This window comes from Carcharhinus amblyrhynchos, chromosome 26, assembly GCF_965287045.1.
Source record: "Carcharhinus amblyrhynchos chromosome 26, sCarAmb.v2.hapA, whole genome shotgun sequence".
NCBI lineage: Eukaryota > Metazoa > Chordata > Chondrichthyes > Carcharhiniformes > Carcharhinidae > Carcharhinus > Carcharhinus amblyrhynchos.
This window is the reverse complement of record NC_137349.1, coordinates 29,726,627-29,742,667: the sequence shown is the minus strand read 5'-3', so window position 1 is coordinate 29,742,667 and position 16,041 is coordinate 29,726,627. Positions and strand designations below refer to the sequence as shown.

The 16,041-nt window shown below is 42.4% G+C and overlaps 1 protein-coding gene and 1 non-coding gene across 10 annotated transcripts in view; one reads left to right on the top strand and one right to left on the bottom strand.

Annotated features, from left to right (window-relative positions):
• Window positions 1-7,939, top strand: part of zfr2 (zinc finger RNA binding protein 2) — a 63,240-nt gene extending 55,301 nt beyond the window's left edge. For all 9 annotated transcript variants that reach the window (XM_080212806.1, XM_080212803.1, XM_080212809.1 and 6 more), the window contains 3 exons: window positions 1,586-1,697; window positions 4,546-4,643; window positions 5,608-7,939. In XM_080212806.1, coding sequence (XP_080068932.1) covers window positions 1,586-1,697; window positions 4,546-4,643; window positions 5,608-5,790 — 393 coding nt within the window. In that variant the 3' untranslated portion in view covers window positions 5,791-7,939. The remainder of the gene's footprint in view (window positions 1-1,585; window positions 1,698-4,545; window positions 4,644-5,607) is intronic.
• A 7,938-nt stretch (window positions 7,940-15,877) lies between these two features.
• Window positions 15,878-16,041, bottom strand: LOC145358929 (U1 spliceosomal RNA). Its single transcript, XR_013889525.1, has one exon. It is a non-coding gene; the product is annotated as a U1 spliceosomal RNA (small nuclear RNA).

Here is a 16,041-nt window from a genome sequence, read left to right as displayed (position 1 = left end):
GGGTGTGATTCTGCAAACGTGTAGTACTCCTCACAAGTTATTTATATGTGAGGCTCAAAACTAGAACTTCGAATAGCTAGTCATGAGAACCAGTATGGCTCAATTGAAATCTCCCCTCACTGGGTACTCTTGTTGGAGTCACTGAATAATGATCAATAGTGGAAAACCTTGGCTAATGGATGCTCTCCAATAAAATAACCATTGCAGATCGAGTCTTATCTATTTCACAAGATGGATCGTCACTTTCTGGGAGGAAGTTCATTGCTGCTTCTGTCCAAAGAAACTGTTGTTCCACTCTGTTTCTTTAATTATCTAGCACCTGTGCTCAAAATTACAGTGCTACACATTAATAAGACATGAGTGCCAGAGCAGGCCATTGAGCCTACTCTGACATTCAAGAAGATTATGACTGATTAGGTTGTGACCTTAACACTATTTTCCTGCCTGTCCCCATAGCCCTTGACTTCCTCGGAGATCTAACCCAGTCATGAATATATTAAATGACCCACTCTCCACCCCCTCCTTATGGAAGGGCATTCCAGACACTGACAACCCTTCAAGACAAGAAATTCCTCCTCGTTGCAGTGTTAAATAGGAAGCCCCTTATTTTGAACCTGTGCCACCCAGTTCTACATTTCCCCACAAGGGAAAACCTCCTCTCAGCATCTAAAGCCTCTCAGAATCTTGTATTCCAATAAGATCATCTTTCATTCTTCTAAACTCCAATCAGTATGGGCCCAACTGGTTCAACTTTTCTTCATAAGTCCATCCCTTGATACCAGGAACCAGCATAGTGAACCTTGTCTGAATTGCTCCCAATGCAGATATATCCCTCCTTCAGCAAGGAGACTACCAATGCCCTACACAACAGTAGCAAGGCTTTACTACATCGTCTCCCTTCCCTTTGCAATAAAGGCCAACGTTCCATTTGCCTTCCTAATTAATTGCTGCACCTCCATGCTAACTTACTGTGATTCATGTACGAGCACTCTCAAATCCCTCTGCATAGCAAACTTAAGCAAATTTGGCTACATTACAGTTGGCCCCTACACCCAAGTCATTAATGTAGATCCGTAAACAGTTGAGGTCCCAGCATTGATTTCTGTGATGCTCCCCTACTTGCAATTTCCAAAACGGAAAATGACCTTTGCATTGCAATGGCTGCATTGCTACATCCCGATCTTTTCCAGGTCTCTCAAGGCAGCGGAGAAAGTAAAGTTTCTTTTAACATTTGAAAGATGCAGTTTTTTTCATGTCTTGAGTCTTGAGCAGCAGCTGCCAACTTTTACCTTTGTCCCACATCTTGCACTAAAACGCAGTTGCTCGTAAAGAGGCCTGATGATTTCTCTCTGCTGCTCCTGCCTTTTCCTCTAGAGTATCAGTTGAAGGTGCTTTTATGTAAAATTTTAACTTGTTTGCAGCTGGTAATGCAGTTTGTATATTTGAGATGGAAGTCTTTGAACCCGATATTTTAAATTGATCTACCCACTGTAGAAAAGGCCAACTTACTTTGAGTATACTGTTTATAACACCTTAGAAAGTAGGTGCAAGTCAATTGTAATACCATATTACTTTTTGTAAACAGGCTATGGAACTGCTTGTGGAGAAAGCCATTAGCAGTTCTTCAGGCCCTCTGAGTCCAGGTGATGCAATGCGGAGGGTGTTGGAATCTGTTGCCTCTGGAGTTCTCCTTCCAGGTTCGTCTATCTTGCTTATTTTGGGAGATGGGGAAATAGACAGTTGTTTTCCTTGGCCTTAGACAGGATATGAACCATTCATTGGGGTTTTTATCAGAATTATATGTTGAATGTATGTTAAAATGAGGGGTGTCAGATTTGGAGGTGGAATACTTGCTTTCTGGGCACCCATGACAATATCTCGGGTCAAGCGTAGCAGCTTTCTACAGACCAAGGACTTGAGCGCAAAACTCTAAGCTGACCTTCCCCAATGCTGCAGTGAGGAAATGCTGCTCTCAGTGCCGTCTTTCAGATGAGACATTAAACAGAGGCCCCGTTTGCCTGCTCGAGTGAATGAAAATAACCCCATGGCACTATTTTCAAAAAGAATCTGGGAGCTATCCCGGGTGTGTTGACCAATATTTATTTTGTAATCAGACATCATATAAAAGCAGATTGTCTATTCATTATTGCATTGCTGTTTGTGGAAGCTTGCTGTGTGCAAATTGATAGCCACATTTCCTCCATTACAAAAATAGTAACATCTTTGTTTGCTGTGAAGTATTTTGAGAAGTCCAGTGGTTCTGAAAAGCACTATATAAATGCACTTTTTAATTTTTTCAAAGCTTTGAACACTGAAGCCAGCAAAGATAACAGCCTGTTAGTTACTTTAACACTGCGTCAGCAAATGATTTATCTTCAATCTAAGATAAAAAACCCTTGCTCGGGAATGGTGTGCCAGTTTTATTTCGTGTGCTAGCTATTCCTCCTCTCTGAGAAAGATTGCCCCATGTTAGGAAGCTACAGCTTTATACTTCAAAGCCATGCCAAATAGGAAGTAGATAGAAATGACCCTTTGCACATTTCATGTAGACTAACGAAAGATTAACCTGATGGCCTTGACCAGATTTGAGTCTAGGAAATGAAAGGACAAGGTGTCATCTACATTGCAACTCTTACAACTGTGTCCCATTACATCTCTGAACCATGGTTTAGAAGGAAAAATGAAAAGAGAAACACAAAGAACAGTTTAGTACGAGTTGGGTTTTTTGCCATACAATTGGGAATCACGGAAAGGTGATGGCCTAGTGATATTATTACTAGACTATTAATCCAGAAACTCAGCTAATGCGCTGGGAACAGGGTTCGAATCCTGCCACGGTACCTGGTGGAATTTGAATTCAATAATAAAAAAAAAACTGGAATTAAAAATCTTCTGACGACCATGAAACCATTTGTTGATTGTCAGAAAAACCCATCTTGTTCACTAGTGTCCTTTTGGAAGGAAATCTGCTGCCCTTCCCTGGTCTGGCCTACATGTGACTCCAGAGCCGCCACAATGTGATTGACTCTCAACTGCTTCGGACAACTAGGGATGGGCAATAAATGCTGGCCAGCCTGTGATGCCCATGTTCCATGAATGAATAACAAAAAATACAAATCAAGGGAGGTGAATGAATACTTGCAGCATGGTCATCTAGAACTAGATGTGCAGATAAGGTGGATTAACCATAGTAAATGCATGAAGCAGTGGGGATAGGGCGGTGGGGGCTGTTGAATAAAGTTGCTCTTTTGGCAAGATGGTGCAGATTCAATGGACCAAATGCCTGCCTCCTGCATTGTAGGGATTCTTTGATCACTTTGAAGCCTTTCTGTCTTTTTTTTTAGAAAAAAGTATAACATGTAGGCAACAGAATGTCATTGCATTCTAACTGTATGTTGAGTTTCTCCATTTTAGCAATTCTTTGAATTTTTGGTTTTTGTTTGTACTGACCATTGTGAAAAGTTCAGAACAGTGGCACAGTGGATAGCACTGCTGCCTCACAGTGCCAGGGATCTGGGTTTGATTCCTGGCTTGGGTCACTGTCTGTGTGGAGTTTGCACGTTCTTCCCGTGTCAGCATGGGTTTCGTCCGGGTGCTCCGGTTTCCTCCCACAGTCCGAAAGATGTGCGGGTTAGGTTGATTGGCCATGCTAAATTGCCCCTTAGTGTGTCCAGGGGATTAGCAGGGTTACGGCAGTAGGACCTGAATGGGATTGTTGTCAGTGCAGGCTCGATGGGCAAATGGCTTCCCATTTGTAGATTCTGTGATTCAACAAAAAGAAGATATCTATTTTTGCATTAATCTTCACAAAACTAGGAGTGGATGTTGATTTCCTGTTCTCCTTCCCACACCATCCCAGAGGAAAATGAGCCAAATTAATATTAAATATTTGTTAATCCAAGCTTGTTTCTCTGCTACCTACCGGGGCCGCATGACCAGCTTTATGTGGTAAGAAGTCTGACAACACCAGGTTTAAGTCCAACTGATTTACTTTATAGTAAACTCGCAAGCTTTCGGGGTTTGCCCGTTCATCAGGTGAATCAAGGGGCAAACCCCAAAAGTTTGCGAGTTTACTATCAAGTAAATCAGTTGGACATAAACCTGGTGTTGTCAGACTTCTTGCTGTGTTTACCCCAGTCCAACGCCAGCATTCCACATCATGACAGCTTTTATGTGACCAAAGGTTGAAATTGTGGCCTGTGGATAATAGACCTTCTGCTGGGAAGGAAGAGAAGGGATAATCTTCCTGCTGCTAGAGGTTGGTCAGAATCGGGGCATGCCATATGTAACAAAACAGGCATTTCAGGTGATATATTGGGGTGTGAAGCTTTGATACAAAGCTTGCCAAATACTGCTAGCACCATCTGCTAACACCCCAAACTATTGCACAGTAAGGATTTTGATGATATGAGAATAATAGGTTTTTAACTGTTCTATCACCAGACGCAGTAAAGAAACTGAGCTCAGGCGGTGGTCCTTGTTGTGTATTTTTTAACTGAAGTCTGGTTGTACAGTTTAACCAGGGAATGCAATTGCTTGCTACAGATGGTCCTGGACTTCTGGATCCCTGTGAAAAAGACCACTCAGATGCTCTGTCCTGTATGAACCATCAACAACGAGAGGATATTACAGCTAGTGCACAGGTGAGGCTTCTGTGCTGGACAGATATCTGTTACAACAATGCATTTTTTTTTCTGTAATCCTATCATTATGGCATAACAATACAAAAGCAAAGAAGTAATGATCCTGTTTAGCCTCTACTGGGTTGCTGTGTCCGGTTCCAGTCACAACACATTAGGAAGCATATGAAGGCATTAGAGGACAGAGGAAGGGTTCACAACAGTGGGTCCATGGATGAGAAATTTCAGTTTCATGGATAGATTGGAGAAGCGGGCAGTTCTCAGAAGAGAAAATTATGAAGAGGTTTGATAGAGGTGTTCAGAACCTTGCAAGATACATGGTGAGAGCTTGTTCCTTTTGTCAGAAGGATTGGGAATAGAGGGCACCAATTTAAGGTGATTGACAAAGGGAGCCATGTATGAGAGAGGAAAGCATCTTAATTCAGCAAATGGTTAGGATCTGGAATGCACTGCATACAAGTGTGGTGGGGCCAGGTTCAGTCGTGGTTTTCAAAAGTGAATGGGACATTTATCTGAACAGAGAATTTTATAGGGTTATGGGGAAAAGATGAGAGTTGGGCTGGATGAGTTGTTCCTGCAGCAACATGACAGGCCAAATGGTGGCCTCCTGTACTGTAACCATTCTATGGTTACATTATTGAACATCAATGCAATTTAAAAAATGGAGAAACCTTTTTAATATCAAAATTCTGTAATTTTGCAAATATAAGCTAGGCATTCACCTCAAGAAAACATTTGTGTAGTGGTTTACAGCTTAAAAAAAGCCTTGAAAAGTCCAAAATAAAATCAGGCTGCTAGACTTTGAGTGGAGACAAGTTTTGTCATGAAATAACATTTTGTTGCGGATCTTGTTCTTCTGCTTTCAAGTGCATTTTTCCAGCATTTTCTGTTTAGTTTTAATGTAAAACAGTGGGACACATTCTAGAGAAAATGTATAGTGATCATTATATCTCCTTCACCTTCCCAGCACGCGTTGAGGTTGTTAGCATTTCGGCAGATTCACAAAGTTCTTGGGATGGACCCACTACCCCAGCCAAAGCCTCGGTTTAATATGAGAAACCGCAAACGGAGACGGGATACCAGTGAAACAGCAGAAGGGGAAGGAGAAGGAAAGAAAGACAAAAAGGACAGTGACGCAGGAGACGTCTAGAATTGTTCTAAAGTGATGCTAAATTTTGAAGATTTCAATTTTTTTTATATGAGTTGCTGTTTAGTCTGAGACATTTGCAATTTTAGTGTTTTACTTGAATAACAATGTACTGTAGATTTGTTTTAAACTGTGCTTAATGAGTATTAAATTGCATCATTCCATAAAGATCATGTTGCCCACGGCAACACCTCCCCATCTCTTTCCTCCCACTCTCCTCTGTCCCTGTTCCAAGTAAATCCAACTTTTACCAGGTGAGTTGACCCAGTCTGGAAACCCATCTTTCTCAAGATTTCAAAACCAAGTTGACTCTATGCTTCCCTGGCTGGGCTTTCTGTCGTAAACTGAGCACATTTGGTAAGAGATTTAAATTGTGTTCGGTTGAAAGATGGGGTATATTTTTACCAGGCAACAACAATAACGTGCAGGACGTTGGATGTCCCATTTTTGCGTTGGAGCGATTTTTACAGTTCACACAAATGTAACTGAATGCAGATACCTCGAGTACCTATATAACTCTTAGCTATATTCTATGTGAGCACGCTGAGATCTGTTTAAGTAAATAAAACTTGTGCAGACATCAGAAACTTAGCGTTTGGGTGTGATTGATGTAGATCACATTTGTGGTGCACACTCTAGAAAATTGGGAGGCCTTTCACTGTGATCATGGAGTCTGGAATGCTTGCCAAACATGTCTATTGCGATGCTGTTTAATGGCTGAAAGCGTACAGTTTTGACAAAACCAGCGAGGTAGGTTTAGAACTTTAGAAATTGTTTTTGGAAAGATTGGTTTAACTGGCCTCTCTCTAAACATGGCTCTTCAGCTTGGTTTGAAGGTGCCTGTTTCCAGTAAGTTTCTCCTTTTAATGGTGACAGAGACAGGATCCTTTCCCAGCTGCATCCTTTTATTCTGAAACATGACGAGAGGGCCTGTCTTTTGGCTGGATACTGAAGTGTTTTCTTTCTGTAGTTCAGCTGAGTTAAAAAGAAATATTTTTCATAACTACTATAGATCTCCCCCCTGCATGGATTTTCTTCAGCAGTGATCATCACCCAGGTGTTTGTTAAGATGCCCCATAAGGTACTGTTTTTTTTTGGTGTTATTTCCAAAGCATCTGTTTCCAGATTTCCCCATTTTGATGATTCAAATTTAACAATCTGATTTTCCAAAACCCACTCTCTTACAAAACACTTGAAAATGGATTAATCTAACAAACCTGCCACAAAAGGGATTCCTGGTTCAATACTGACCAGTTCAATGGGTTTTTTTAATGGACTGAATATGAAAAACCTATCTGTATTTTTAAAAAAAGTGCTAATAATCTGGTTTGAAGGCAACAATTTTGAGAATTGAATCATCAGTTTTAAAAAGTTCTGTGTGAAATGAGTTTCCCAAACTAGGTAGGAGTCGACAACCTGGTGATCTATGGACCTGGTAATGGGACGGGTGGGAGTGATGGCCAGGGAATGAATTTAAAGACAAAGTCCTTTCTGTTAAAAAGAGTACTCCAACTGATTGTGTTGTTGTCACTCCCTGTCTGCCTTGTGGCACATTTCAGTTTTCCCGATGGATTATTCCAGCAACTGTGAACTGTGGGTGATATCACGACTCAAGACAGCTTGTGCACCAAAATTGCCTGACACTCATAAGTATAAAAATAAATCCCTTTTAATGTGCATAAAATGTACAGGTAAACTGATTACACTATTCACATTTGTATAGGTAGAAAATGCCTCTCGCACTGTATGCGTCCCCAATACGGTTTCACCTATTGAAGTGTTATTTCTATTGAAATGTGGCTTTGTCCTCAGCTCTGTGGTATTTAAAAATGTGCATTCAACTTTTTGTCAGCTGTGTATTACGATACTGAACTAGCGTAAAAATGCTAATGGAAAAGAAAGCAGTGTAGAGGATCTGTGTGTAATTAGATCCTTTTTATGCTTTGAGGTAGCTGTTGACACACTGCAACTTTATGAAGATAATTGGGAAATAAAATCCTTACTGAACAACTGCATGTTCTGACCGTGCTTTTTGTTGCATCCAGAATTTCTGTAAATATGTTTCTGAATTTCATTGCATAGTGACTGATTTCCCAGTGAGGTGCTGGATTTGTTTGCGAGACATACTTTGGTAAGTCAATAAAGTTTCTTCAATGTAGTATCTGTTTACTGAAGGGTAGTTTGTGTATTCATTTGTTGTCCTCCACAATACTGATGGATTAAACCAGTCAGCAATTAGGGATTGTGCGTGGCTTTTGCAAGTGTAAGTATTCTGAAAAAGGGTTTGTACGTCATCTGTTTCCGTGATCTCCTGAGGCTATCATCCAGTGCAGTACTTGTCCATAATCAGAAAAGTTGCAAGTGTTGAGACCTGGCTGTGCTACGGTCTGATCTTAAAGACTGTTATTGGGGTATGAAAGTAAGTCTCTGTCTCTGAGCTAAGGAGGGTGGAATCAGTTTAAGTTCTCATTCTGATCTCTGTCCAGTTAGCCTTACTGGGAAATGAATGCATATGGGTATTGGGCAAAATCAGATGCCTTCTGTTATAAACATCTCCAACTCCAAATCGCTCAAGAAGCTTGACATCACCTAGGACAAAACAGGCCACTTGACTGGTACTCTATCCATTACCTTAAACGTTAACTCCCTTCACCGAAGCACAGTGGTAGCATCCAGGACATAACAGCCCATGATTGGCACCTGTTCAAAAATGTTCACTCTCTCCATCACCAGTGCACAGTGGCAGCTATGAGTACCATCTACAACATTCACTGCATTAACTCACCAAGGCTGCTTAAAGAATACCTTCTAAATCCACAATCACTGCCATCTGGAAGGACAAGGGAAGCAGATGCATGGGAATTCTCCCTCCGAGCTACTCACCATTCTGACATAGAAATATATCACCATTCCTTCACTGCCTCTGGGTCAAAATCCTGGAACTCCTTCCCTAACAGCACTATGGGTGTACCAACATCTCAAGAACTGTAGTGGTTCAAGAAGATAACACACCACCATCACCTGAAGGACAACTAAGGATGGCCAATGAATACTGGCCTATCCAGTTACACCCATATCCCTTGAATTAATACAAAAACGAAATTTGCCATCTGGATGAATTCTGGAAGCTAATACTGAGCTGCATCATTAAGTCCTTGAGTTTTCCGAGATGTCCTCGTAAGTCAATTATACAAAGTTCTACTGACCATTTCTTTACTCAGGGTAGTAAGGGCATGGAATGCCCTGCCTGCAACAGTAGTGGACTTGCCAACTTGAAGGGCATTCAGATGGTCATTGGTTAGACATATGGATAATATTGGAATAGTTTAGGTTAGAGGGTAATTAGAGGTTTAGAACGGAGTTGAGGAGGAACTTCTTCACTCAAAGGGTGGTGAATCTCTGGAATTCTCTGCCCGTTGAAGTGGTGGAGGCTAAATATTTTTAAGACGCGGGTTGATGGGTTTTTGATAGGAGAGGGGATTAAGGGTTATGGGGAGAGGGCGGGAAAGTGGAACTGAGCAGCGACAGATCAGCCATGATCTTATTGAATGGCGGGGCAGGCTCAAAGGGCTGGATGGCCTACTCCAGCTCCTATTTCTTATGTTCTTAATTAGATTGGTTCCACTGGTCAGCGCAACCTCGAGGGCCGAAGGGCCTGTACTGCGCTGTAATGTTCTATGTTCTATTTTTTTGAGATTGGGACTGCTAAAACCTAGATTGTCCCATATTGGCCTTAAATGCTTCAGTATTTTCTGAGTTTAGTCAAAGGATAACAATCCTGCTAAAAATGGACAAGTCATTGTGCAGAATCCCTCAGTTAAGGTTGATCTTTGCATTCCCAATTAGTCTTTTTAAAAGCTGGCGGATAACACATCTGTTTTAATATGTTTGCTGTGTTTTAAGAAACACCCTGTTTTGCTAAATTAAAGTTATACAGTTGTAATTAAATCAGCAGTGGCAGAATTAAGTTTTAACTGGTATTCAGCCTAGTTTCAGTGCAAAGATGCATCTTAAAAGTTACAACATTATGACTAGGACTTGTTTGAAAAATTTCCTTTATATTCCAAATTTACATTTTAAAGTGTGTGACACAATTTATCTTATGTGATAAAAAGTATTATAATAAATGTCACAGGCAAAACTGAACTGGTAGAACATTTCGATGGGTTTATTTGTAAAATAATTGCAGCCACATGAATATTGCGTTCGGTCTCAGAATTCCATGGATGTAACGTGTAAGTACATATTAAATGTGATGGAAATAAAATCAAAGAAACATTGCCAGACTGAGATGATGATTTGGGCAGCAGAGGTTTAAATACTAAAGAATACTAAATGTGAAGAAAATTGGTTTATGGATAAATGGGAATTATTTCTGGTCACAGCAACTCTCCACATCAACTTCTGTTTATTCTTTCATAGGGTTTGAGCGTTTTTGGCTAGATCAGCTTTTATTTATTGCCCATGCCTCATTTCCATTGATGAAGGTGATGGTGAGTTGCCATACTAAACATCTGAAAGCCAGATAATGTAGGCATACCCGCAATGCGCAGGGAGGGAGTGCCAGGATTTTGACATAGCTGCCATTATTGTCCCAAATCAGAATGGTGTGTGGCTTGGAGGGGAACTTGTATATGGTGGTGTTCCCTTGTGTCTGCTGGCCTCTTCCTTTAATGTGGCAGACGTCACAGTTTGGAAGGTGCTTTTGAAGGAACCTTGACAGCAGTGCATCTTGTAGACAGTACACATTGCTGCTTCTATGTTTCAGTGGTGAAGGGAGCTAATGTTTAAGGCAGCAGATGGAGTACTACTCATGTGGGCTGTGTTATCAGGTTGGTGTCAAGTCTTATAGAACATAGAACATTATAGCGCAGTACAAGCCCTTCGGCCCTCGATGTTGCGCCGACCAGTGGAACCAATCTAATGACCCTCTAACCTAAACTATTCCAATGTTATCCATATGCCTATCCACTGACCATTTGAACGCCCTTAAAGTTGTTGAGTCCACAACTGCTGTAGGCAGGGCATTCCATGCCCTTACTACCCTCTGAGTAAAGAACCTACCTCTGACATCCGTCCTATAATTACCACCCCTTAATTTAAAGCTATGTCCCCTCGTGTTAGCCATCACCATCCGAGGAAAAAGACTCTCACTATCCGCCCTATCTAACCCTCTGATCATCTTGTATGCCTCAATTAGGTCACCTCTCAACCTTCTTCTTTCTAACGAAAACAACCTCAAGTCCCTCAGCCTTTCCTCATAAGATCTTCCCACCATAACCAGGCAATATCCTGGTAAACCTCCTCTGCACACTTTCCAATGCCTCCACATCCTTCTTATAATGCAGCGACCAGAACTGTACACAATGCTCCAAGTGCGGCTGCACCAGAGTTTTGTCCAGTTGCAACATGACCTCATGGCTCCGAAATTCAATCCCTCTACTAATGAAAGCTAACACACCGTATGCCTTCTTAACAACCTTCTCAACCTGGGTGCCAACTTTCAGGGATCTATGCACGTGTACCCCGAGATATCTCCGCTCGTCAACACTACTAAGAGTCTTTCCATTAGCTCTATATTTTGTACCCCTGTTACTCTTACCAAAGTGAATCACCTCACACTTATCTGCATTAAACTCCATTTGCCACCCCTCAGCCCAGCTCTGCAGCTTATCTATGTCCCTCTGCAAACTGTAACATCCATCCTCACTGTCTACAACTCCTCCGACTTTGGTGTTGTCAGCAAATTTACTAACCCATCCTTCTACACCCTCATCTAGGTCATTTATAAAAAGGAGAAACAGCAGTGGCCCTAAAACAGATCCCTGAGGTACACCACTTGTAATTGAACTCCAGGTTGAATATTTCCCATCAACCACCACCCTCTGACTTCTATCAGCTAGCCAATACCTGATCCAAACTGCTAAATCACCCTCAATCCCATGCATCTGCATTTTCTGCAGTAGCCTACCATGGGGAACCTTATCAAATGCTTTGCTAAAATCCATATACACCACGTCAACTGCCTTACCCTTATCCACCTCTTTGGTCACCTTTTCAAAAAACTCGATAAGGTTTGTGAGGCACGACCTACCCTTCACAAAACCATGCTGACTATCCCTATTCAATTTATTTCTCTCTAGATGATTATAAATCCTATCCCTTATAATTCTTTCCAAAACTTTGCCGACAACAGAAGTAAGGGTCACCGGTCTATAATTCCCAGGATGGTCTCTACTCCCCTTCTTAAACAAGGGGACAACATTTGCTATCCTCCAATCTTCCGGCACTATACCTGTAGCCAATGACGACATGAAGATCAAAGCCAAAGGCTCTGTAATCTCCTCCCTAGCCTCCCAGAGAATCCTAGGGTAAATCCCATCCGGCCCAGGGGACTTATCTATTTTCATACTGTCAAGAATTGCTAACACTTCCTCCTTAAGTACTTCAATCCTGTACTCTAAAAGCCTGTATCTCAGTATTCTCCTCAACTACATTGACTTTTTCCTGCGTGAATACTGATGAAAAATATTCATTTAGTGCCTCTCCTATCTCTTCAATCTCCATGCACAACTTCCCACTACTGTCTCTGACTGGCCCTAATCTTGCCCTAACTAATCTTTTATTCTTGAAGTACCTATTAGAAAGCTTTAGGGTTCTCCTTGATCCTATCTGCCAAAGTCTTCTCATGTCCTCTTCTAGCTCTTCTTAACACTCTCTTTAGCTCCTTCCTGGCTAATTTGTAACTCTCCAGTGCCCTAACTGAGCCTTTATGTCTCATTTTTACATATGCCTCCTCCTTCCACTTCACTAGAGAGTCAACTTCTTTAGTACACCATGGTTCCCTTGCTGGACCACTTCCTCCCTGCCTGACAGGTACATATTTATAAAGGCCTCGCAGTAGCTGCTCCTTGAATAAGCTCCACATTTCAGTTGTTCCCAGCCCCTGCAGTTTCCTACTCCAACTACGTATCCTAAATCTTGCCTAATAGCCTCATAATTACCTTTCCCCCAGCTATAACTTCTGCCCTTCAGTATATAACTATCCCTTTCCATCACTAAGGTAAATGTAACCGAATTGTGGTCACTATCACCAAAGTGCTCACCTACCTCCAAGTCTAACACCTGGTCTGGTTCATTACCCAGTACCAAATCCAATGTTGCTTCACCTCTTGTTGGCCTAGCTACATACTGTGTCAGGAAACCTTCCTGCACACATTGGACAAAAACTTACCCCGCTAACGTGCTTGAGCTATAGCTTTTCCAATCAATATTTGTAAAGTTAAAGTCCCCCATAACAACTACCCTGTTACTTTCGCACCTATCCAGGATCATCTTTGCAATCCTTTCCTCTACATCTCTGGAACTTTTTGGAGGCCTATAAAAAAATACTCCCAGCAGGGCGACCTCTCCTTTCTTGTTTCTAATCTCAGCCCATACTACCTCAATAGACAGGTCCACATCAAACGTCCTTTCTGCCACTGTAATACAGTCCTTGACTAAATGCCATACCTCCCCCTCTTCTACCACCAGTCTGTTCTGACTGAAACATCTGAACTCCGGAACCTGCAACAACCATTCCTGTCCCTGCTTTATCCATGTCTCTGAAATGGCCACAACATCGAAGTCCCAGGCACCAATCCAGGCTGCAAATTCATCCATCTTATTGTGTATGCTCCTTGCATTAAAATATACACACTTCAACCCACCCTCCCGCCTGCCAATGTTCTGCTGCGACCTAGAAACCTTATCCATGACGTCCCTATTCTCATCCTCCTGTACATTGGAGCTACAGTTCAGGTTCCCATCCCCCCTCTGAATCAGTTTAAACTCCCCTGAATAGCATTGGCAAATTTTCCCCCGCAAGATATTAGTACCCCTCTGGTTCAGGTGCAGACCATCCCTTTTGTAGAGGTCCCACCTTCCCCAGAATGAGCCCCAATTGTCCAAGTATCTGAAACCCTCCCTCCTGCACCATCCCTTTAGCCACGAGTTCAAATGTTCTCTCTCTCTGTTCTTCTCCATGCTATCCCGTGGCACAGGTAACAAACCGGAGATAACAACTCTGTTTGTTTTAGCCCTAATCTTCCACCCTAACTCCCTGAATTTCTGCCTTACATCCCCATCTGTTTTCCTACCTATGTCATGGGTACCTACATGAACCACGACTTGGGGCTGGTTCCTCTCCCCCCTTAAGGACCTCGAACACGCAATCAGAGACATCACAGACCCTGGCACCTGGGAGGCAACATACCAACAGCGAGTCTCGCTCATTCCCACAGACTCTCCTATCTGTTCCCTTAACTATGGAATCCCCAATCACTAATCCTGTTCTTTTCTTCCCCCTTCCCACCTGAGCATCAAGAACAGGCTCTACTCCCGAGATCTGTACCCCATGGCTTACCCCAGTTGAGTCTTCCTCCCCCAACAGCATCCAAAACAGTTTTTTTTTCCAAAAATATACTTTATTCATAAAAATCTCAAGTAATCTCTTACAATGTACAGGGCTTCGTGTAGCAAAACAATGCGGAATCAAAACATTTTTGCAGATCTGTCCAAACTACAGTGACTACATTTCAGTACTTAAAAAACTATGTCCATGTCTCAATATTTACATATTTGTACTAATTACAATGATTACATTTCAATCCAAAACAGAGTACTTATTTTGGAGAGGCTCAGCCTCGGGGGATCGCTGCTCTGACTGCTTCTTACCCCTTCTAGCAGTCACCCACAAATCACTTTTAGGAGTAACTATCTGCCTGTAACTTTTGTCGATAGCTGCCTCTGCTTCCCGAATGATTCTTAGTTCCTCCAGTTCCAGCTCCAGGTCCCTAACACGGTCCTCAAGGAACTGGAAATGGATGCACTTCCTGCAGGTGTAATCAGCTGGGACACTACCAGTGTCCCTCACCTTAAACAGGAAGAACATTGCACTACCATCCCTATTACGTCCCTTACTAAGAAACAACAAAAAAGACTTACCTGCTCTCACTCCGAGTCACTCTCCTTATTTTAGGTTAGGGGAGGGTGGGATACTCTACACAGGATTCCTCACTGTTTCAATTTATGGGGATCCAGAAAAAAAAACTACTACCCAGGCCTCCTTGTGACTATTTCCAGTATCTGGTTTAAAATTAAAAAAAAACCAAAGACGTTAGTTATAAAAAAAATAGTAGCTTACCCACAAGCTCTCCTCTCACCAGTCGCTGCCTCTCTGATATGTTCCCAAGGAACAATGAATGATGGAGGGTGATGCATGCAGTAGTGCCATACAATCATAGGTTTCGCAGTCTAACGGGCTCCAAAGCTTGCCCCTTCTGTGGCCTTGTGGACTCCGTGGACCATACCTATGTTTTGTGCCTTAGGTTGCATTCCCTTTTTGTTTTCCTAAAGAGCCTTTTATTAATATTTCGTTTGCACTTCAATCCCATACTCCTGAGGGAGAGGGGTGGGTCAGGATGGTGACTTCCTCATGAACCTACTTCTGGGCCTGGCAAAACTTGCCATTAACAAGTCCAGGCAGCGGGCAATTGATGGAGTGGTCCATACCGACTGTCTGCCCCTATACCATGGCTACAATTGCAGCCAGGTGTCCCTGGAGAGGGAGAATGTGGTGTCCACGGGCACAGTAGATGCCTTCCGTGCCCATTGGGCACTGCAGGGGTTGGAGTGAGTTATAGACCCCGATAATCACATTATGATTTGATGTTTTAAGTTTCCTTTGTGCTTCTGTTCAGAGTTAATTTGAGTTGGTTTATTTGGTTTGCCTTGAAAGACACATCTTTGGACTGTGGGGGGAAACTGGAACACCGGGGAGGAAATGCACACAGACACGGGAAGAATGTGCAAACTACACACAGATAGTGACCCAAGCCAGGATTCAAAGCTGGAACCCTGCTGCTGTGAGTCGGCAGTGCTAAGCACTCTCGCTGTGCAGCATCTGACAATATGAACGTGACAAGAATAAATCAATTTGAACGAAAAAACACAAAATTCACGTTTTGAAGCAATTGAAAGCAAATGACTACTGGCAAACAGTCACCTCCTTCCAAACAACGAAACACAACTCTATTCTTAATTACGGAACCAGGGGAAAGCGCGAACGCAGTCCCCCACTACCACAAATTTTGCAGTCGAGTATCCCGCATTTGGGGACATCGCAGGCGTCAGCACACCCGAAGTGCAATGGGATAGCCTCGTCCTGGGCGAACCACCTGCTTGATCATGGTTTCACCCCTGCCAGGTAAGTAT